At 42.1% G+C, this 23,589-nt stretch overlaps 1 protein-coding gene across 4 annotated transcripts in view; it reads right to left on the bottom strand.

Moving 5' to 3' along the window:
• Nucleotides 1-771: 771 nt before the first annotated feature.
• Nucleotides 772-23,589, bottom strand: part of FLT3 (fms related receptor tyrosine kinase 3) — a 116,776-nt gene continuing 93,958 nt past the window's right edge. For 2 of the 4 annotated variants that reach the window (XM_061628504.1, XM_061628505.1), the window contains 3 exons: nt 22,620-22,719; nt 20,779-20,884; nt 15,821-19,803 (listed from right to left, as the gene is read on the bottom strand). In XM_061628504.1, the coding sequence (XP_061484488.1) occupies nt 19,687-19,803; nt 20,779-20,884; nt 22,620-22,719 (323 nt within the window). In that variant the 3' untranslated portion in view covers nt 15,821-19,686. Of the gene's footprint in view, nt 1,364-15,563; nt 15,633-15,820; nt 19,804-20,778; nt 20,885-22,619; nt 22,720-23,589 lie in introns of those variants that run through there. The other 2 variants (XM_061628502.1, XM_061628503.1) reach the window with 2 other exon arrangements.

Here is a 23,589-nt window from a genome sequence, read left to right as displayed (position 1 = left end):
GGGAGTGTCCTGAGGGCCACATAGAGAGGCCAGGTGGGTCACATTGGACCCTCTGCTCTAGGGAGAGGTCAACCCCTTCCAAAGCAGGTTGAACCCCACTGAGCTGGGCAGACAACGCACCCACTAATGGTACCTCTGTATCATCTGGATTGGCCCTCATCCAGTTCATTGCTGTGCCAGATACTGATTCAGAATAGCCACTGTCTCACTGGTTTCAGGCAAAAAGAAAAGATAGAGCTGGGTGCCTTTTGCATATTGGTGGCACCTCACCCTACACCTCTCTGAGTAGTTTAACTTGGGGATAAAACTGAGTCCTATGTTTTGGTATGAGGTGTGGGAAGAAATTCAGAAATGGACAAAACAATGTTATTTTAGCCCAGAATTAGCTATATTGAACATCTTTGTGGGACAGAATCAGATCTACAATATAAAAGTTTGATAGAATTCATGCTGGCAGCAGCCAGACTGGAAGACATTGGACGGCTTAACACTGCAAAAATGGCATTGGAAACTTTGGGAAATAGCACCATTAGAGAAGTTAACACGGAAAATAAAACTGGCGGAGGGAAAGAAGAAGAACAAAGACACTTTGCCTTTCATTTTGACATCTACGTCGGATACAGTGTAGGAGAATTCTTTCTCCATTGGGATCCTTTGCTGGGGGTCCTTAAATAAAATTGAAGACACAGGCTTGAAGCAAAAAGGTAGGCCTTTATTGGATGGCAAGTGTGCACTTGGTCAGTCTCCCTCTTAGTGAGTTGAGAACTGCCACATGGCACTGGTTGCCTGGGGTTTTTTATACATTTCAGGACAAAGACTTTAGCATCTACCAATCAGGATTTCACATCAGAATGACAGACATTACAGTATTACACAGGCATTTGCACAGGCATTGCATAGGTAATGTACTTCTCTGCATCGTGTTCTAGTGAATTTGGCAATGTCCAGTACTTCACATGAAAGTACATTTTCACAGTGAGCTAAGCACTCCAGCTAATGAGCAAAGCAATTTAGCTACGCATTGTATTACTGCAATTCTTTCTACGCCTTAGGGATACTGAGATGTTCAGCACAGTGTTATCAATTGTTTTAGAGTACAAGTAGTTCCAAACAAACCAGCACGGTCAGGGGAGACAGCTCCAAAGAGAAAAGGGTCTGGGGCTTCCTACTAAACTATTAAAATGTTATGAACCTTTATAGCTTTATAGAAGAATACATTTTGCTTATTGTTTATGTATATTGAATTCCCCAGTAGCTATACATTTATGTATATATAAAATTCCCCATTAACAGGACTGGGATCGGTACCATCTCCATTCAGATCACTGACTCTCATGAAGTTGGAAGTGCTCATATGGGATATCTGTAAAATAAAATAGGGAAACAATTAGTTATAAGGGGGAAAGGGGAGTAAAGGGGACAATATGGCATTCGTTAGCTGTTATTAGTTATTTGTTATATGTTAAACAAAATTTTAAAAAAAGAACCGAGTCCTGTGGAACCCCATCACATAACTCTCTCATCTCATCTCTCATCTCATGGAAAGAGCAGCGATTCCCCAGCACCACCTTCTGGAATTGGCCATCCAAGTAGAAGCAGGACCACTGCAATGTAGTACCTCCAGCACTCAACCCAAACAGCCTATCCAGAAAGAGACCAAGGTCCACCATGTTAAAAGCTGCTTACAAGCCCAAGGGAAACAACAGGACCATATTCCCCTTGTCCCTCTCTCACCAAAGGTCATCCCACACAAGGCAATCAAAGCAGTTTCTCTTCCAAAACCAAGCCTGAAGCCAGACTGAAACAGATCTAGGAAACCCTAACAGCCTGCCTAGGTCAGATCAAAGATCTATCTAGTTCAGCATTCTGTTCTCACAGTTGCCAACCAGATGCCTCCGGGAATCCCCCAAGCTTGACAGTTTCATCCAAGAGTGTGTGTGTGTGTGGGTATGAGGAGGGGCATTTGATTGCAGAAGCACTGAAGGGGAGGGGTGGGAGTTTAACTCTTTCCCTGCACAGAGGTTTTTGGAGTCAAAATTGCCCCCACACCAGCTGCTTTCCATGGGGTGGGGTGGGGAGGGAATCTGTAGAAGATTCTGAAGAAACCCCCCACCATAATTTCTGAACTGGAGATAACCCAGTCCCAATATCTGCAATTAGACTAGTCGCTGTTATTTAGCTAATATTTATGTACTGTTTTATGAGAGGAGACACACTTTCTAGGTTCTTTAAGAATTGCACAAAACACCTCTCAGGGCGAACTCAGGATGGTTTCTCATTTACTGTAGCAAATATTTTTGCCTTCAGGAAGTCTCACTCAGAAGCGCACAGACGAACACGCACACACAAGCCATTGTGAAATCTAGATAGCCTAACCAGGAGAGAAGATAACAACAGTGACCCATATATGTGCTATTAGATCTGCACAGAGATGTAGGTAGATGTTAACATCCTTCCTGTTTGCAATAGACATTCTCATTCATGCAAGTTCTGATCAAATGAAGAAGATATTTGTTTTAAAAAGTTCAGTGGGTAATATCCAACTAAGGCTGCAATCCTTACCCCAGTTACCCTGGAGTAAGACCCATTTCAAAAGGGCTTACTTCTGAGTAGACATTATTAGCATTGCAGCCTTAGTCATACTTAGAATATTAACTCCTTTGATTTCAATGGTCTTCTCTGAGCATGACTAATGTTAGATGTCACCCAATAAGTTTTTAACCGTCAGAACAAAGAAAAATGCTTTAAAATTAAAATAATTGCCACTGTTCATGCCCTCATAGTCTCCTCCTTCTCAAAGTCAAACCTACACACACTTTCATACAAGGTGATAAACTCGTAATAAAAACAAATAGAGTTTCTAATTCTCTCAGCTGTAGGGAGGGTTGAGTTTACATCTGGAATATCCCCCCCCTTTGATATGTCCTAGCCTTTGCCTCCTGGTACGCATACAATTCATGAGCTATGCCTTCTTGATCAAATTAAAACCCATTTAAAACTTCTAGCACTCACAATTGTAGCAAAATGTATTCAATTGAATGGAATTGTAAACAGAGTCACGTTGTTAAAATGTAACCAATTGAAACATGCATCGAGAATATAAGTTTCTAGTCCTCATGTTGTTGAATTAACACTTATAATCCAGTTAGCTTTTGCCCTCTTGCATATATGGCAAGATTCTCAGCAAGGTTTGAAGGCCTGCAATTGAATATATTCGACATAGCAAAAAGCAAACAATCTGCCAGTGTGTTTAAAGACATTTGTTGTGTGTTTTCTTAATATCTCATAATAACTAAAACAAGGCTATCCATGCAGGGCAGTCACACTCCTCTGCCCACTTTTTCTTCTTCTTAAGGAAAGGGTTATGTGTTTCTGGCATGCTTATCTAGTACATAGACCCATTTCATTGTTTTAATAAAGTCTTTCAGAACTAGTAACACAGAAGAATAATCACAGAATATGGTCTGTTACAGGGGGCAACTGCCTGACTCCCATCTTTCCTGTGGTTCCCCTGGCATAGATCTGAAGAAAAGTTAAGAAGCTTCACATGTCCGCCCCCCCAACAATCTCCATCACACATCTTTCATGAAGATCCCCCCCAACCCACTAGAGAGGCTTTGTCTGGGGAGGAGGGGGGGGCTTGTATGTAGAGGAGAGGAGGGAGCAGGCCATTTTCTTCCCAGGGAATTTCCTGAAGTCAATTTCCCCTTAGGATCCAAGCCATTACATTTGAATGTCTACACTTTCAAAATGTCCTGGGTGTCTCTCAGATCTTGGCTCGGTCAAAGCAGAGGATCAAAAGGGTACCGCCGACCTACCCTAGCCCTCTGTGCCTCTTCCCTGCATTTGCCCAGCCCCAAAATCCTCCTTCCCACCAGCAAATGAACGGGCCTCCCCATTTGCAGAGAATACAGTGAAGCATGGGGACAGTTCTGTTCAGCCCATGAAGGCAATCGACACTTATAGGCTCCAAGTCATCCCTTTTTTTTTCACCTGTGGATGACTGGCAAAAGCAAGTTCAGTGGATCTCACCCGCAGAGTGTTCTCCCTCTCTCTCTCTTTCTCCCTCCCTTCCCCTGAGGGCTTTTGTTTGCAAGTTCCTTTTTTTTTTTTTAAATCCCACTCTCTGAATGCCTTTGGTGGCCAAGGAAGAGGGGAAGAAAAGGAGGGACCTTGTGGAAAGAGCGGCCTGTGGAATTTATGGCTCCCCCTAAGCACAGGCCAGATAAGAAGTTAAAAAGCATCTTGGGCCTTTTCAAGCTGGCTATTCCCCCCAAAGGCTTTGATGTAGATTGCGTTGCAGAATAAGCCAATACTTTTATCCTGGGGATAATATTAGGTTTGTTCAAATGCATGCCTTTGGGATCGCAGGGCCAGCTTATCCTGGCAGAGAATTGCTTGGGCAAGTAAATTTATCTGGCATAGTTGGGCATGAATTTGTGAACTCTACAAATCTGCTAGATAGATGGATAATCCTTCATTTATTTGGTCTAAAGAAAGGTACATAATTCAAGGGAGTAAAGGTGAGGATATATTATTATTATTATTATTATTATTATTATTATTATTATTATTATTATTATTATGGCTGGTGCCAGGCATGATTGGGCTCTTGGGCACTAGCCTGCCTCAGGCTCACCGTAACCCAGCACCCCCCATACAGGCAGCATGGGGCTAATAAGCCCACCCATGTGCCTCACCTACCTCTCAGGTTGTGTGAATAACATGCATAGATAGAACGCATGCCTGCCATCAACCAAGATGGTGGCGGGGGTGTCAGACTCTTAGGGAAGCCCCCGCTGCCATCTTGGGTGATGGCAGGTCTCCATGCACTGACCACACAGCATTCACACTGATGAGAGAGGTAGGTGGGGTGTGCGTGCATGCTTATTGAAGCCCACACTGTCTGTACTGGGTTGCTGCCTGGGAGCTTCCTCTCCACGAACTGCAGCAGGGTCAGGTTGCAGGACCCAACTCTGCCATAGATCACAGACTGGGAGTGCCACCTTCTCACCCTAATGAGGGGCCACAGGGGCCTTCAGTCAGGGCCCAACCTGGCTGCCCTCTGGTGCTGGCCCTGCTGCTGCTGCCGCCGCCGCCAATGATTATTGTTGTTGTTGTTGTTGTTAAGATTTATGAGTCACTTATTACACAAAGGTCTCCAAGTGCCTTATAACATTGTTAAAAACAAAACTAAATATACCATACTATAAAACAAATAATAAAACAATAATAACCACCCATATACAGTCACAGAAATCTTTGGCAGCACACTAGTACCTTACGTTCCTGCAAATGTTTGGCTTCTGAGCCGGAATATATAAATTATATATTACAATAGAACCTCTATATCTATTTTTCATAATTATCCACCTACTCCCGTATCACTATAACCGAGGGGTGGGAAATCTTTTTTAGCCTGAGGGCTGCATGCCTTCACAGGGAACCTTCCCATATTTGTGGTGGGCGGGGCCAGAGACTAAAGTGGGTGGAGCAATGGATGTGGCTCTTATCTTGTTTACAATAGGCTACATTCCAACCATGCAAAAGTCTACACACAGAAGGCTCTCTACACATACTGAAGGAAGGCAAGTGGGGGGAGGGAAAACTTGCTATCAGAGGATGCTTAAGTTTTATTGACTGTTTTTGTTTTCACTGGCTTTAATGTAAGTCCCTTTGGGTCACATTTGTGAGAAAAGTGACTAATAAATATTATAAATAATAAACAATAATAGTTGAACCCAAATCTCCCCAGGCCAAGGAACTGAGCTCCTGCACAACCTCAGCTCTGCCCATCCTGAATGAGGAGATGAAAAAGAAGTTGTTTGACGGCCATCAATGTAACAACAACAACAACAACAAATTTATTACGGTCGTAGACCAGAAAAACAATGTTGCATCTGTACAAACATCAGTTGTCATTAGAAATTGACTTAAGATCCAAAGATTCTAAACAATTCAAATTAAAAGAAATATCGCCAATGAAGATTAAAATAAGGCAAGATAAAACCTAAAAATTTCATTATAAAATCTTCAGAAAATTTCAGCAAGTGTTAAAATTTCAACATTTCAACTCCACCCCCTCCTCAGTCTTCTGTCTAAGAGCTTTGGCTAAAAAGAAACAAAAACCAAGAGAGTCCCTCCGGCCCACCCGCTAGATCTCCCCCTCCAAAAAGATGTTCCAGGCTGTTTTCTGCAGTTTATGACACCCCCAGCCTAAAGCTCATTTCCCAGGAAGTAAAGTTCTCTTGATTTCAAATGAACCTACTTGAAGGATGTTGAATACAAAGGGAGAGAGATCACAGCGTGACAGCCAAGCCTGATGAGGGCCTCAAGCAGCAGCTGAGGCCTAGTTGACAGGATGCAGCAGAATGAGGTTGCTGAACAGGGGTCCCCAACCCTTTTGGCTCTGGAGCAGAGCTTGGAAAAGTTACTTTTTTGAACTACAACTCCCATCAGCCCCAGCCAGCATGGCCACTGGATTGGGCTGATGGGAGTTGTAGTTCAAAAAAGTAACTTTTCCAAGCTCTGCTCTGGAGGCACATTTGGAAATCTAATGAAACACCCATTTCACTGAAGAAAAACTGGCAATGCTCAGAACCCTCACCACCACAAGCAACAGGCCAAACACCAACACCCGTCCTCCTCAAAACAACAAAAAACAAAAACACAGACAAAAAAGCAAACACCTCCCCCAAACAGACAACAAAAAAGCCAAAGAACTCTCAGTTTTAACAAAAATGGGAGGAGGTCTTGGTGGGTACCTAGGGATGTGTCTGAGTATGCCATGGTGCCCATGGGTGCTGTGTTGGAGACCCCACCCATGCTCAGAGCTTGGAAGATTATTTTTAAAAAGTAATAAACTACAGTTACAGTTACATGGCCCAAAAAAGTAGTAATTACCATTACAATTACAGTTGCTGTGAAAGTAACTGATTGCTTTACTTTTCCTCCAAAGTAATTCCTACAATTACATTTCAATTGCTTTTTTAAAAAAAGCCTACATGGTGCTGGCCTTGGCTGCTGCACATCTAAGAAGCCTAAAACAACATTAAAAATAAACAAACACATACAGAGGTAGTAGAATAATTATTTTTATTCATAAGATAGCAACGGTGGTCTCTAGGGTGGTGGGGAGGGAGGCTGAGGCCAGTACTCAGATCTTTGCACATCAAACCAAGTGCAACCCCCCCCACTCAGCCAGCCAGCATAATCTCTCTCACTTAACCACCTCCCAGACCCTGCCCTGCCACCAACTAAGGGACACTCACTCAAGCAAACATTTTCCCCTCAGATGCAAAAAAGTTAAAATACTGCAAATGCAGCACAGTAGCCAGAGAGGGTGGTGGAGGCCAAGTGCAAACACAGTATTCTCTCTCTCTCACACACACGTACGTTGTCATCTTTCACCTCCACAGTTCTTTATCTCCATTCTGCTGCTGCCTCCTTCTCCTCCTTTATCCATGTTCTTGACCTCCAGATCCTTTTCCCCTCCATTCCATTCTTCACCACCACTATCCATTTTTTAAAATAATTGTTTTCTCCACTCCACCCCGTCTCACTCTCCGCTTCCTCCCTCATCGCCTCCTACCCATCCACAGAGCATGAGGAAAGAGCGACACTACACAGAAGCCCAGTTTGAGGCACATGATTTTCATCCACAAATCAGAGGAGCAGAAGACTTCCCCTGCTCCCCCCCAAGTAATGCCCAAAAGTAATTCTGGAAACATTACAATTACTCCACAAAAGTAGTAAAATTACTCCTAGTTCTATTACAATCAAAATGTAAAGGAATTATCCACTCGTTACTCAAAAAAGTAATGAATTACAAGTAATTAGTTGCTTGTAACTAGTTACTTCCAAACTCTGCCCATGCTGAATTAATAGAAAGGACTGTGCCACTTCAGATTGCAATAACCCTTCTCTCTTCCCAGAGGGCACAAGGAACTATAATTTTGTAAAAGGATTTGTAACAGATACATCTCAGCAGCATCACCATGCTACCATTTTTTTAAGGACAAATCATAAGATAAAGTGGTATACAGTGCTATAGATCTGCAGAGGAGACCTGCCCTGAAACAAGAACTTTCATAGGTTTGCAGCTGAAACTAACAGCAAGCCTGGAGCCTGTAAGGATATTATGTGTTGATGATACACAGGGCTTTTTTGTAGCAATACTCACTGGTATTGTCACCTCTATTTGCTGCCCATGGCAACCATTTTGTGCTGGCTCCCACAACACTTTTATCAAGGTAATTACAATTGTATTTTGGAATGTTTCTAACTGTTTTTAATATGCTTTTCTTGTTCTTTTTAAATTGTTTTGTTTATGTTTGCAGCTTTGGGCTCCTTTGGGAGGAAGGGCAGGATATAAATTCAGTACTGTACATAGTAATCATAATGATAATCATAAACCAGCACCTCATTTTTTTTTTACCAAAGAGAAGTAAATGTTACATTTTTGTTGTTGTTATGTGCCTCCAAGTTGACTACAACTTATGGTGAATTATGAAAATCAGCGACCTCCAAGAGCAAAATGTTACATAAGACTACTGTATTCTGCTGCTGGACAGACACCTCTCAGGTATGCTTTAAGTTAGATTCCTGCATTGAGCCGGAGGTTGGACTTGATGGCCTTATAGGTCCCTTCCAGCTTTACTATTGTATGATTCTGGTAGTATGGATGACTAATAATTGTGGTTAAAGCATAACTGTATTCTTGAAAATTGTGAATCTTGTAGCTTACTGAACCCAGCTGTAAATGGGTCCTTTAGAACAACAAAAGGCAGATCCTGGAAAAAGCACAACCCCTGACCGAGACATAGATATGAGCATATGCACATACAGGTTGTACAAGCATAGGCATGTTTCAGACGCAAACAAAAATGTATGTGGTAGCCAGAATTGCAGCCACATTCCCAACACACTTCTGAATATGCTGACTGTATACATCAGGGATGGGAAACTGGTGGCACTTCATAAGTTCTTGGCCTCCAACTCCCATCGGCCTCAGTCAGCATGGCCGATGCTCAGGCATGGTGGGAGTTGTAGTCCAGCAACATCTGCGGTTCCCTGATGTATATACGCTGGATTGAGAGAAGATTATGTGGGCCATTTCATTTTGTGTGCATATGCCAAAAGCCAGAGAGAGAGAGAAAGTTTATTTTGGGCACATGAGGCTCACAAAGAAATTTATTTATTTGTTTATTACTATTATTCTTCCTGGTCACTCTATCAAACTTAATAGAGAGTTAGTAAGAATGCCAGCCAGTAGTTGGTATAGCACAGTGGGGAGGAGAGCCTGGCTGGGAGTCCAGAGTCTGTGAGTTCAAATCCCCACTCGTGTCTCCTGGGTGTCAAGGGCCAGCTAAAGATCACCCCCACAGGAAGTGGTTCAGGGGTTACGTGCCCTGCCACCTGTGCAGCTGTGGGCAAGCTGCATAGTCCCAAGGAGCCTAGTTGCCCCCCAGCTGGCAGTTGCAGATAAGGAAGGGTCTGGCTTGTGCAGCTGTGGTAAGCTGAGCAGGCCCTAGCCAGCTGGGGAGGACTAGCCTCAGAGGGAGGCAATGGTAAACCCCCTCTGAATACCACTTATCTTGAAATCCCTATTCATAGGGTAGTTATAAGTCGGGATCGACTTGAAGGCAGTCCATTTCCATTTTCCAAGAATGCGGGCCCCCGTTTCATTATAAAAATAGACATTTTGCTTTCAAGAAGTTAATTTGTTTATGTAGGGTGACCATGTGTCTGTCCTGCTTTACAGAGGGCAGTTCTCTGTTTGAAGGCATCCTCTGTTGGAAGGGTTGTCTGGTTTAAAGATGAAGAACCTTAGGTACCTTGGGAGGGGCCTTGAAGTTGTGCTTGGACAACAGACTGAGCAGGCACACAGTTCACCTGGCCACCATCTTTCACTCTAGGGGAAGAGATATTGCATTTCTATTTAAATTCTAGTAATCTGTACAAACATGCAAGTTAGCATATGCAATGTTATGCAAATCTCTACGTTTGGTTTCTGGATCATTTTTTGGGTGATGCCTAAGTGTGTGTATTTGAGATAGATTCTCCACTTAATTAAGAAATCAAATTTCTTTTGATTTTTTACATAGTGCCCAAATGGTTATTATTTAGATACTATATAATAGAACCTAGGCATATTCTACAAATCCTGCGTAAGTCAGGTGGGGTGGGCTATTTTTTTTTTTTAGTTTTTAGTTTATTTTTTCATTTATATCCACCTTTCCTCCAAAAAGCTCAAGGTGGCACACACAGGTCTCACCCTCCCTATTTGATCCTCACTACAAACCTGTGAGGTAGGTTAGGCTGAGGGTAGTGGCTGGCTGAAGATCACCTAGTGAGCTTCATGACTGAGTACGAATTTGAACCCTGGTCTCCCAGGTCCTAGTCCAACACTCTAAGCATTGCACAATGCTGACTACACAGTACACCTCTGGACCTGGAGAATAAAGGGGCCCTCAAGAAAGTAGGCCAAAGAAAAAAATATTTTCCTTCTAAGGCAAAGGTATTGAATGGATGCAAGGCTAAGCCTTGCTAGAAAGTGAAACTTATTTGTAGCACTGAATATTCAGTTGCAAATATATTGTATTTATAATAAGTGGTAACTCATGCCTTTCAACCATTTTATTAGGCTGTGTTCTATACATACTTACCTGGGATTAAGTTCCATTGAACCCAGTGGGGTTTACCTCTGAGTAGATCTATATGGGATAACACTAAAACTACAATTCTGTCCACTCATTCCTTAAGTCCCACTGAATGCAGTAGGATTTACTTCTGAAAAGACACACATAGGATTGCACTGTAAGAAAGTAAAGCTTGCCAGAGGCTCACTCAATGAATCCAGCACTAAACTGGGATTTGAACCCAGGTTAAAATCTGACACTCTGTCCAGCAGAGTACATAATATTCAGTTCCTCCTCTGGATTAGCTACACCTACTCAGACCACCTTCACACTATACATTTATTTCACTATTATTCCATTTTAAACAGTTTCCCCTAAAGGTTCCTGAGAAACATAGTTTGTGAAGGGTGCTTTAGGAGACTCTGATTCTCCTCACAGAGTTACAATTGTCAGAGTGGGTTAACCATCGTTTCCTCTTCCCAGAGAACTCTGCAAACTGTAGCTCTAGGAGGGGAATAGGAGTCTCCTGACAACTTTCAGCACCCTTCACAAACTACACTTCCCAGGCTTCTTTGGGAGGGAAACCATTATGGTTTAAATTGGAATAATAGTAGAATAAGTGTCTTGTGTGAATGTGGCCTCAGATTAACTCTACATAGTCATCTAAGAGCTGAAATATCCTTTTCTCCTAGCTTCTTTATTGCATTTTTGGTTGCTGAAGAAAACATAAACCAGTGTTTTACAACTAAGCAATGGGTTATTAGGAGGAGTAACTAAACCTGAACATTGAAATCTATGGCAAAAAAACACCAACAAACGCATTGGACAAGATCCAACAAAACATGTCTGCCTGTTCCATGAGTACATCAATTTTTTCCTTGAGTGTCTTGATCAGAAAGTGTCCGTTAATAGAACCTTCAAGCTGCTGTTTAAATCTTGTCTTTAAAGATCATAGATTTGACATGAGAGCTATTCAGAGGCATAGTTAAACTATGGAATTTGCTCCCACAAGATGCAGTAATGGCCACCAGCTTGGACGGCTTTAAAAGAAGATTAGACAAATTCATGGAGGACAGGGCTATCAATGGCTACTAGCCGTGATGGCTGTGCTCTGCCACCCTAGTCAGAGGCAGCATGCTTCTGAAAACCAGTTGCCGGAAGCCTCAGGAGGGGAGAGTGTTCTTGCACTCGGGTCCTGCTTGCGGGCTTCCCCCAGGCACCTGGTTGGCCACTGTGAGAACAGGATGCTGGACTAGATGGGCCACTGGCCTGATCCAGCAGGCTCTTCTTATGTTCTTATGTTCTTAAAGATGCAGAGTATATGCACTATTTTCAACTTGGAATTTAAAGAGGAGTTTGTGAGCTTCTGTGGGACACCTCTTAAAAGGGAAATCTAAAAGAAAATGTTTTAAGAAAAACAAATTGCATAGCCACTTATGAGCCCCAGGCATTGTCTTTAGTATGAGCATGACCAATCTTCTCCCTCCCCCGCCTCCTTTCATGTGCCACCTACTTTTATACAAATAGGGAACTTTACCCTTAAGTTATCAGAGCTTCTGGAAGCAACAGTCCCTTTCCCACCCCCAAACCTTTGCATGCGATGTGAAGCCAAAGATTGCTACTCTCTCTCTCTCTTAGTGCATTTGGTTAATACCATTTAAATATTTTTAAAAGTCGTGCAGTTCTTTGGATCTTGTAGACAGGGCTGAGTTAACAATTAGGCTAATAAAGTTATAGTCTTAGGCTGTCACTTTTTTTAGGCCATCAGTTTCCCACCTCAACCACAAAGCTCAGTGGGTGGCCTTCAGCAAGTCACTCACTCTCAGCCTTACAGGGTTGTTGTTGTGAGGGTAGAGGGGTCAGGATATCCATGTATGTGCACCCGCTTGAGCTCCTTGAAGGAATGACATTATTCATGACTCTGCGACTGCCAAATTTAAAAAAATTAGTGCAGTGTATTACTTTTGTTTGCAGTTTTGAAATTTAATTTGAATACGCTTGTTACTTTTAGAAAATATGTTTGATCACTTTAATGATTTTGTGTGTGTGTGTGACAATATGTGGTACATAACTACCTAGGCCCTCCTCTCCTGTTAGCTGTAGTCCCATATTTTAATGTAGGCCTGCAGAAATAGAAGAGCAGGAAGCTGCAAGAAAAATGAGTGGAATGTCGTCATGTGTTGACATTTTACCTACAGTTTGGGATTAGAACTGAAGGACAATTTCAAACACAAAAAGTCAGTCTGGCAGGATTTCATGTAGCATCCATAACTGGAAATACTGAAAACAACTGAATTAAGAAAATAGAATTTGCATTTCTGAAAGCAAATTTGAGTTAGCAGATTTTGCTTCAGAATCTCCCACCTCCACCCAGATCAGTTCAGGTCTCCTTGGAAAGCAAACAGATACAAGAATGTTTGTTTTGCACCTTCCTCCAAAAATACTCTCTACAACAAAAAATATGAGCTTACAGCACCACCTAGTGTTTGAAAACCAAATGCAGAATATTCAATTCTCCTACCTAGTGGCAGGGTCAAATCAAGAGAGGGGTGGTTTATAATTTCACTGCAGCTCATCAGTGGTGTGATTCAGCCAGCCAAGATGCTTTTGGGGGAGAACTGTGACTGCCCCTCTGCTGCTGTACATACCTAAAGAGGATGGGTTGAAGCAGGGTTGGAGAATCTGTGGCTTAGTCACATGTTGCTGGACTACACCTCCCATCATCCTTGATAATTGGCTATGCTGGCTGGGGCTGATGGGAATTGGAGTCCAACAACATCTGGAGGGCAATATTTTCCTGGGTTAAAGAGACCTTTTGCCCCGTGCTTCTGCTAGGCCACGGGGACAGAAAGCACAAAGGGGCCAAGTCACATAAAACAGTGAGGGGTGGGTTTTAGGCTGTGATGGTCTTCCTAGTTTCTTTACTAGAACGCTGGTGTCCAGCAACTGGAGCCTGGGACAAAATAGTGCTCAAGCAGACAACTGGGTGCTAAGGAGCAGATGCTTTTGAGCATATGCTGAGCTCAGGAATTTGTGACCAGTGCCAGAACTGAGCTCAGTATTCCTTTAACCCGCAAACCCACTCCTGATTTTCCTCCAAGCACTTTTTCTCAGAAACCTTTTGGGGTGTGTGTGTGGGGATTTATATTGGTAGACTGTGTATCCTACCTTTTACCACAGGTGATCTCAATGTGGCTTGCAATGATTAAAAGCACAATAACCCATAAGATACAATTAAAACAAGCAAAACAATCGATCCAGCAATCAGTGAGGCACACAGGCTGTCAGCCAAGTTCAAGGTGTTCTGGTTTATAAGACCTTAAACAGCACAGGACCAAGTTAGGTAAGAGAGTACCTTCTCCTGTATAGGCCGTTCAAGTTTCTGCAATCTGAGGGAGAAGTTCTTGTAGCCATACCAGGGTGGATCAGAAGTATATAGATCAGCCTGTAGATCCAGGCCAGCCAACTCCTGATATTGCTGGACTACAACTCCTGTCACTTCTGACTACCCGCCATGCTAGCTAGGCTGATGTGACCTCTAGTTGAACAATGGGGGGGGGGACTATACTGACTCTCCTATACAGCTATAACTGTTCATCTGCAGGTGGTGCAGAACAGGGCTTTCTCCATGGTGGCTCTTACCATGTGGAATTATCTCCTGTTTGATCAGGTGGGCACTGACTTTGTTTATGCCAATAGCTAAAAACCTACCTGTTGACCCAGGGATTTCCCTGACCACTATTGCATTATTTTTAAAAAATTATTCCTCTTCCCTTAAAGTCTTCATACACAATTTACTTAGTACAGATTGCTTTGGCTAGAAACTCTTAAATCAGCACATAGTCCAACAGTTCTAGAATGTTTAAGAAACATCTTGGATATTAAGAAAACTCTGTGTGTGTGTGTGTGTGTTAATATTTGAAGAAGAAGCCGTCTAATTGTGCTTGTATACCGAAGGGTCCCATTTAACACTGGAATGCTCACTCTAAAGAAACTTCATTTTAATTTCTTGATGAAAAAGTAATAACACTTTTAAGAATGATTGCATCATGATGAGTATATCCTGGAAAATCTAATGTGCTGTAATGGGTGCATCACACAGGATGGATGAAAGAGGAAAAATCTGTTATCAGCTGTGTTTTTTATCTTAACTTTCCATTCACTAACTTCCCAATTTATTTATGGATATCTGTGATATAGGGAGAGGTAAGCCACAAAATAATCACTGGTATCTAGAGATGTCTCTGAAATTTTGAATTGGCTGGATTTTGGCAGGAGATTTTTGAATCTGGAGTCCAGTGATATTTTCTTTGTCTTCTATGCTGCAGCTCAATCAGTGGTCCAGTTAGGGATTTTAGACTCTGGACTTAATGATCACATGAAGACCCTCTTTTGATATGGTAATATGTATTACGTTACTTAAAGTAAAATACTTTAGTAAGGAATAAAGCTGTGCTGTGGGGGTACCTGCTGGGTGGGGCTCTCCACCTCTGCTCCAACTTCTTGTCCTAGTAGCACCACTGACCAACATTAGGTCAGTTACAGCTTTATTCCATATACTAGCAATTTGGGCCTTGACCCAGGTTTAGTGATCTGTAGGGTTGAAGAGCTACAGCTCAGCAGTGGTTGAGCACATGCTTGGCATGGAAAAGATGCCGAGTTCAATCTCTGGCATCTCCATGTGGGGCTGAGAAAGACTCCCTGTCTGAAACCCTGCAGATTTGCTGCCAGTCAGTGCAGACAATACTGAGCTATATGGACCAATAGTCTAATTTGATTTATGGCAGCTTCCTATCTGGAAATAATCTGGGAGATAATTTCGAGACCAGAAATGGGGGAGTTTATTTATCCCTAGTACAATCTCTGGTTTTAGTTTGTCCATCTCTAGTATAATTTCTGGATACATGAGCTAGCCCCAAATGCCTTAATCTCTTCCAATGACCACTGCAGTTTTTCATTCCTCCAACTGCTTTTCAAAGACGTGAATCATATCTAGAAGTAACAAAACACATTGGAAAAAAATACATATTTATTTCAGATATTCAGCAGACGTTTAATTTGGTAGTAGAAAGCATGGCTACCTGCTGATTAAAGAGTACAATTTAAGGACTATTTATTTATTAAGAAAACTGAATACTGCTTTTCCATACAATGTATGCAATAAAATAATACAACTCACAATATATAAAAATGCATATTAGAAAAATAATAATTATTCGTTGTCAGGACAGCGTTAGCATGAAGCAGCAGCAATGTATGTTAAAATTGCAGTTTTAACTACAGAGCTATATAAGATCAAAAAAACCTAAAAGGCATCATGATATGATTACTAAGTTAAAGTAAGGATGGAACAGACCTAAAGGGCTTTAAACCAAGGATGGGGAAGATGTTGGACTACAACTGCCACCATCCCAGGCCAATTAGCATGCTGGTTGGAGCTGATGGGAGTTGTAGTCTAACAGCATATGGAAGGCCACAGGTTCCCCATCCCTGCTGTAAGGCTTTAATGTCCCAGGAGGCCATGGGATACAGCAGATCTCCCCTCCATGGGCAAAAAGAGGTCCACAGGCAGAGAGGGAGGCCTGCCCTGAGATGCCCTCCATGGAAACTTCTGCAGCTATCCCTTCTCTGTCAGTACTTTGATGGCACAAAAGAGGGAAAAGAGGCATGATGGAGGAAGAGCAAGGGAGGGCTTTGATCCACAGGATCCAAAGTCTCCTTATTTCCCTGGTATGCCCCCATAGTGGCAACAAAACCATGCTCTAATTCTGGCTTAGAGAATTTCCCTCCAATGAGAACCAATGGGAGTTTATTGGAATTATCCAGGGGAGATCTGCCCTCTACCCATCTTCTGCCATGGCTGGCACAATTTTGGCTTGGATATGGCAGCTCCTCCATCATGGACTCTCCCCTCCCCAATATGGTATAATTGCTGTGCCCATGTCATTTGGGTATAAGCAACCCTGATGAGAATTAAACTTTTTTCTCTCTCCATGGCATAATGCCAAGTCACACAAAATATATGAAGAAAGCAGTCCTATCATCTTGATCACATGAAACTCAAACAGCCAGTGATGTTAATAAGGTGAAGCGCATCAACAAAGGCGTTACAGGGGAAGCCTCTACTCAAACACTTGCAAAGAACTGTTTGTATTCTTGCAGCATCCTATGAAGATGAGGATGCTAATTTGCACTCTGTATAGGAAATTGTAGCAACCAGGTGAACCAGGAGCAAAACTATCATGTTATTTGCCCTTGAGACAGATTTTTTCTTATCCAAATAGCCAGTGTGGTGGCCCCAATCTGGACTGGGACCATAACATGGGATGTAGGGGGACTTGGGGGAGGATTCCTTTTTTCTTTTTGGCAGGCTGAATCCAGATCACAGTGAGGGGCAAAACGCTAAAGCCCTAGTATCCTCATGTTAGCATCCCAACCAGGCCCCTGAGCTGGCTATTTCTGCAAGAAAAATCATGCACTCTGGCACAAATGACATGGTTGATGTAGCATGTAGTTTATCACTCAGCCACTGGAGATACTGAGACCAGTATGTATGCTGTGTTCCAGTGGTGTGAAAAACATTGGTAGACTTGCCAAGCTATCCAGCAGCAACCTTGACATTATATCATCTAGAGGGTAAAAAGAAGCATTACATTCATAATTTTGCATTCCAGCCCCAATAATGATCATGAGTACAAATGAAATTAAAATTCACCCACACTTAAAATTTACTAAAATGTTAAATTTGAAATCCAAGTGTGACATTTCCCCTAAAAAATAAAATCTAAAATTTGAGTGCTTTAGACTTGTTGGCATTTTGTGATTGTTTTGATTTTGGCAGTCATCAATTATGAAATGCTATAAAACTGCTCCAAGAGCCAGTGTGGCATAGTGGTTAGAGTGTTGGACTACATCCTGGGAGACCAGGGTTCAAATCCCCACATAGCCATGAAGCTCACTGGGTGTCCCTGGGCCAGGCATTGCCTCTCAGCCTCAGAGGAAGGCAATGGTAAACCCCCTCTGAATACCGCTTACCATGAAAACCCTATTCATAGGGTCACCATAAGTCAGAATCGACTTGAAGGCAGTCCATTTCCATTTTCATAAAACTGCTCAATGCCACATGTTAAATACGGTCCCATGTCAACTATGAAATGTTATCAAACACTAAATGCAGATGTATGTCAGCTATCAAATATCGTCATATATCAATAGTCAAATATAAAATATCAAATAATACCGATGTCAAATATGCAGCAAATAAGCAGCAAATATTTTAATACTGAAAGGATATTGGAAGTCCAAAATTCACATTGTTGATAATTTTGGGGAACAAAATGATTTTAGATCTAATATTGGGAAACAAATTAGGATTTGGTTGCCTGCAGCAAGCAATTTCTACCAAACCTCCCTAGTCTAACTTGCCAAGTTCTTGCATTGCTTTCCACATACTGCTGTCCTGGATTTTATCCACTTCACTGGGAAGATAAAAAGGACTTTGTTTACTCCAGCAGCCCGATACACCATCCTTGATAATAATCTTCGCCAATGAACTAGTTTAAAAGCAGTGTGTAGCCTGTAATCTGCTCCACATATCATTTACCAAACACCACTGTTGCCCTAAACACATACAGTAGGGGTCACCAGGGGTCACCAGGCCTGTGGGCGTAGTGGTGCTCTTGTGGCCTTCCCCTGGCAGTCATGAAGCCTTTGAGCGCTCTCTCTCTCTCACACACACACACACACCCTTGGTCATTAGCTGGTGAGGGCGATTACCTTTTTCTTCCTTGAGAAAAACTGACATAGAGCTGAAGAAGGAAGTTTCCTACTTCCTCTTTCAATTCTATGTGCTTTTCAGGGTTCATATGAATTCTACTGCATTTGACTTTTACTTACCCAGATGACTTGGGAAAGCGCAGTGTGTGGGTGCACGCTTTCTCTTTCTGTGTGTCTGGGGTGGGATGGTCAAATAAGTCAATTTTGGTTTCTTTCCCTTTCTCATTTTTCAGTTCTCCACATTTCTACATCAGTTTACTTCTCTTTTTTTTTTAAAAAAAAAGTCCTCATAATTCAGCAGCATTGTAATATGAATTTCTCCTAATGTACACATCTTTTATGTACTTTTGCCTAATATACACATTTTTGTAAAGCAATTTCCCCTTATATAATGCATTTTTGTATGCTATTTTAATTTATGTACACATTTTAATGTACGCTTTACCCTAGTATATGCATTTTTGTAGACATTACTTGGCTGGAGTACTGCACTGCAAAATTCACAGAAATGCAAATTTTGAAGGATTGTGTTTCAGTTTATATATTGTTTTGGAAAGTGCAAATTAGGCAAAGTTGCCTTTAATTTGCTGAATTGAATTTCTCCCCCCATCCCTAGTATGCAGTGGGGATGATGCTGGGGATGATCCTGGGAAGAAGGGAGAGAAGGGACCAGAGTGGGTGTGGCCCATGGCACTCACTGAAAAATCCAAATGCGCCCCTGGGCCTGAAAATGTTGGCAACCCCTGGCATACACCAATGCATCTGTCTACAACAATGCTGGTGTAACATGACTGCTAGCAATGTGCTGCTGGTGCAGTGGTCTGGATGTCTCAATCAAAGCATTTCTGAATTATCAGCACAGCAACTATTAAGACAATGCCATTATGTCTGGATGCTTTGGTTACAATTAATTTTAATGCTTTGTGTCTGCTTTACATGCAAACAGTAACTGGAATGTTTAATTACCAGTGACCCTTTTGAAAGGAAGTTTCCTTTCCTAACACTACCACCTGGAGGTTGCAGATACACCAGCAAAACACAGGTTGAAAATGACACTTGTGAAATGTGTGCCCTCAGAATCCTGAAAAGGGAGACTTCTGGCAAGTTTCATTTCAAAAGCAAAAGGATCATGGAAATGAGCATGAGAAATTCAGTGGCAGTAGCAGCAAATCTGATCCCTTTTATGGGAGGCAAAAAAACCTCTCCTCTTTCGATTTTCAGCTTATATGCCTTTTCATATAAAATAACCAATTGGTCTTATTTCTCCCTTTCAGTATCTGCATCCAGAGTTGGAATGGTGAAGTGGTTCAGCTTCTCTTATCCCATGTGAACTGTGCTTTGGACTGGAAACGTGTTCTGAGATCAAACTCTTCCCAGTTTGACATGCCTATATTTTAGGATGGGAACATAAGATGTAGAAATAATTGTTGTCATCATTCATTCATTCATTCAGCACAATACTTTCTGGTATCCACAATGGTTTACAAATTTTGTTGCTTGTACTATTTCACCTACATATTGGTAGGATAAACAAGAGGTAAAACTCGTGTATAAACAACATGTGAAGAGAGCACCAAGCTACACATGCTGGCTCCACCCTCAATGTCCCTCTCCCGGCCTGTCCCCCTGACCTTCCTAGGTTGAGCAGGAAGATCTGAATGGGGATTCTAAGTGTGCTTGACTAACTAGGCCAGGGCAAGAGTGGAGAACCTATTCAAGCCTGAGGGCCACATTCCCTCATGGGCAACCTTCAGGGGGGGGCACATGGTGGTGGTGGGTGTGTGCAGCCAAAGACAGAAAGTGAATGGAGCAACAGATGTGACTCTTCCCTTTGTTCTGTAGGTTACTTTCCAATGACACAAAATCCAGAGGTTTCTACACCATCCACCTCTCCAACCAGGCCAGCAAGAGGCACAATCACAGTTCATGGACACATTCCAGCCAGGCAAAAGCCCTCAAGGAGGATACAAAGCAGGGCGAGTGGGGTGTGTGGGGAGGAGACATGGACTACAGAGCATCCTCGGGGCCAGACAGAGAGGACTGGAGGGCCGTATTTGGCCCCCAGGCCTGAAGTTCCCCACACCTGTGCTGAAGTCTCACATTTATGCGGCACGCTCATGGAAACACTCAATGATATATCTACCAAAAATGCTGTGTTCTCTCTGAGCAGCTGGGAAGAACGCCAGAATCATTATAGCATACTGGAGTTCTCCCTGGAGGAAAGCAAACAGTTCTGTCTGAAGAGCAGAGTCAGCAGTGGGGGACATCATTCACAATCCCTGGCCATGGGGGCTATGAATAGATTTTTTAAAATGCAAAATAAAGAGAAAGCATAATGTTCTCGTTTGCAATTCTTACTTACTGCTCCTTCTGCCTCAGCCAGCTGGCATGCCAGAAGGGAAAGCAGCTGCGAAAAGGATGGTCTTTTTCTGGAGTCCAGAGCCCAGCAGGAACACAGTACTAAATATCTGTAAAGACAACAACAAAACCGGAGGAAGAGAACTATGGAACCATTTCGCAAAGCATTTGCCATGGGAAAGCCAGGCAATTGAGATGTACATGTGTCACATAATACAGGATGTATGGGCCTTTAAAAGATCCTAGGATCAAAAGAACTTCAGGCAAGATTCAAAGTACTTACAACTACACTCATGCACTCTAAAGCATGGGAATGGTAAGATAAGGCATCTGCCTTAATGTCTCCACCATATAAGTAGTAAACATGTTTGACCATCTCATATCTTTTCTATCCGAGTCAAAACCAGAAAAGAATCTTGTGGTAGTTATCTGGAGCATCTATGGTCACATCCACACCATCCACTGAAAGCACATTTAAAGCACATGGCTTCTCCCCAAAGAATCTTGGGAAGTTTACCCCTCACAGAGCTACAATTCCGAGCACCTTAACAAACTGCAGTTCTCAGGATTCCTTGGGAGAAGCCATGTGCTTTAAGGGTGCCTTAAATCTATGGTGTGGATGTGACCTACCTTTTATTCCTCAGTTGAGAGATAAGGAAGTGTCACCGTCTACTATATTGGAAGAAGTGGTTTCTATTCCCCCAGGGTGAGAGCCTGGTGGGCATCGTTTCTGCCCCCTTGAGTGAGAGACAAGGGGGAATGCTTGGTATGAGGGTTTGGTATGAATGTAGTACTTAGAATATGTGTGTGTATTATTTGGCTGTATGTAGATTTGAGTGGTTGTCATGGGTGTACATGTGAGTATGCTGTTTTTAGGATGTGTGGTTGAATTATGTGAGTGCTTGTAGAGTGTAATTTGAGGTAAGTGTGAGTGTGTTGGTTTAGAATGCTGATATGTTTAAATATGAATGTGCTGATTTTGTAAGGGTGTGTTGAGTAAATTAAATGTTTTTTCCCTTTTCCCAATGGTAGTAAGACAAAATTGTGATATAATGGGGGCTGGCTGTTTTAATCGTTTTGCTTTTTTATATTGTGATTAAGAAATCCAATTTGTTTAATCGATTATGCTTTAAAATAAGCTTGTTTTAGCATGTTTGTTTTTCCTGGAAACATAGGGAATATTCTGTTTAGTCTATTATGCATATTAAGATTTTTTCTTGTATTTCTTGTACTTAGTTTGATATGCAATGTTTATATTACGTTGATACTAAAGAGGATGTGTTATTGGTTTTTGTAGTAGTTGTTTTAAGATGTTTGGATTTGTTGTACACTGCTTAAAGTTTTATTTAAATATAAGCGGTATATAAATGGACTAAATAAATAAATAGTTGTAGCTTGCAAACATTTGTGTGACTCCTGGGTGTGTTGCTTTAAGTTCTAAGCAGCTCTCCACCGCGGCTGGTGATTGGGACTGCAATTCACAAGGAGCAAGAAATCAGGCACAGTGATGACCTCCACAGCATCAGCAGCACACATGTGCCAACATTACAAGCTGGGAGAGGACTCTTGGAAAGCAGATTGGGGGTCTTTCCCCCCTCAGAACGTTCAACACAGGTCAGTCACCTTCACCCCTTGCCCAGAGATTTGTGCTCTTGACTTGCATAGGCAACACATAAACCTATTTAATTGTTTCTAACGGTAGCCAGCATGTGGAACTAGTGAGCTGATCATAGATCTAGGTAGCCTTGAAGAATAATGTATTAGAAGCATGAAGAAGATGGAGAGGGTAAATGTACCATGTCCACACACACACGCACTAGCTCAGTATTCATACCCCATGCTTACATTTCTTCCGTAGCATAAAATGGACAGTCCATTTTAAATCCACTTTGAATAAGCTTGTAGAAGTTTGCATCAACTTGGATTCCAGGGTAAGGATTGACACCTGAAGAAAAGATAGGAGAAGTAAGGAATGAACCATGAAAAATTGGACATTGAAAAACAACCTTCCATAACTCTTTTTCTTAGAGTTTTTCCACACCATACATTCAAAGCGTATGGCTTTCCCCAAAGAATCCCAGGAACTGTAGTTTATTAAGGGTTCTGGGAACTGTAGCTCTATGGTGGGTACACTAAAGTTCCCATGACTAGTGGTATAAATGTGCTTCAAATAAATGGTGTGGATGTGAATGATCCTGTGCAAATCAGCTGGGTGTTGAAGCAGGGCAGACAATGTTCAGATTTCTGCATACTTGGGTGACTCCCCAGATACGCAGAAAAATGTTAGTTTTTAATTTAAAAGGAAAGAAAATGAAGGGAGGGGATGGCCTGACAAAGACCTACAAAATAAGCATCATTCAAGGCTGCTGAATATCTTAAAAAAAGAAAAGGAAAATGTGGGCGAGATGGAACTGGCCTCTGACAGTTTACACAGCCTTTCCTAACCTGGTGCCTTGCAGATGTTTTGGACTACAGCTCCCATCAGCACAGTTGTGCTTGCTAGGGATGATGGGAGCTATAGTCCAAAATATTTGAAGGGGACCAGTTTGGTGAAGGCTGATTTAGGCCTGATCTACACTATATATTTCAAGCAGTATCATACCACTTTAAACAATCATGCCTTCCCCCAAGGAATTCTGGAAACTTTAGTCTGCTAAGGACACTGAGAGTTGTTAGGAGGCTCCCTATTTCCTCAAGAAGCTACAATTCTCAGAGTTCTCCGGGAAGAGGGATTAACTGTTAAAGCACTCTGAGAATTGTAGCTCTGTAAGGGGAATAAGGATCTCCTCTCAGCACCCTTTACAAATGACAGTTC

Source organism: Rhineura floridana, chromosome 5 (genome assembly GCF_030035675.1).
Source record: "Rhineura floridana isolate rRhiFlo1 chromosome 5, rRhiFlo1.hap2, whole genome shotgun sequence".
Lineage (NCBI taxonomy): Eukaryota > Metazoa > Chordata > Lepidosauria > Squamata > Rhineuridae > Rhineura > Rhineura floridana.
This window is presented reverse-complemented; position numbering and strand designations above follow the sequence as displayed.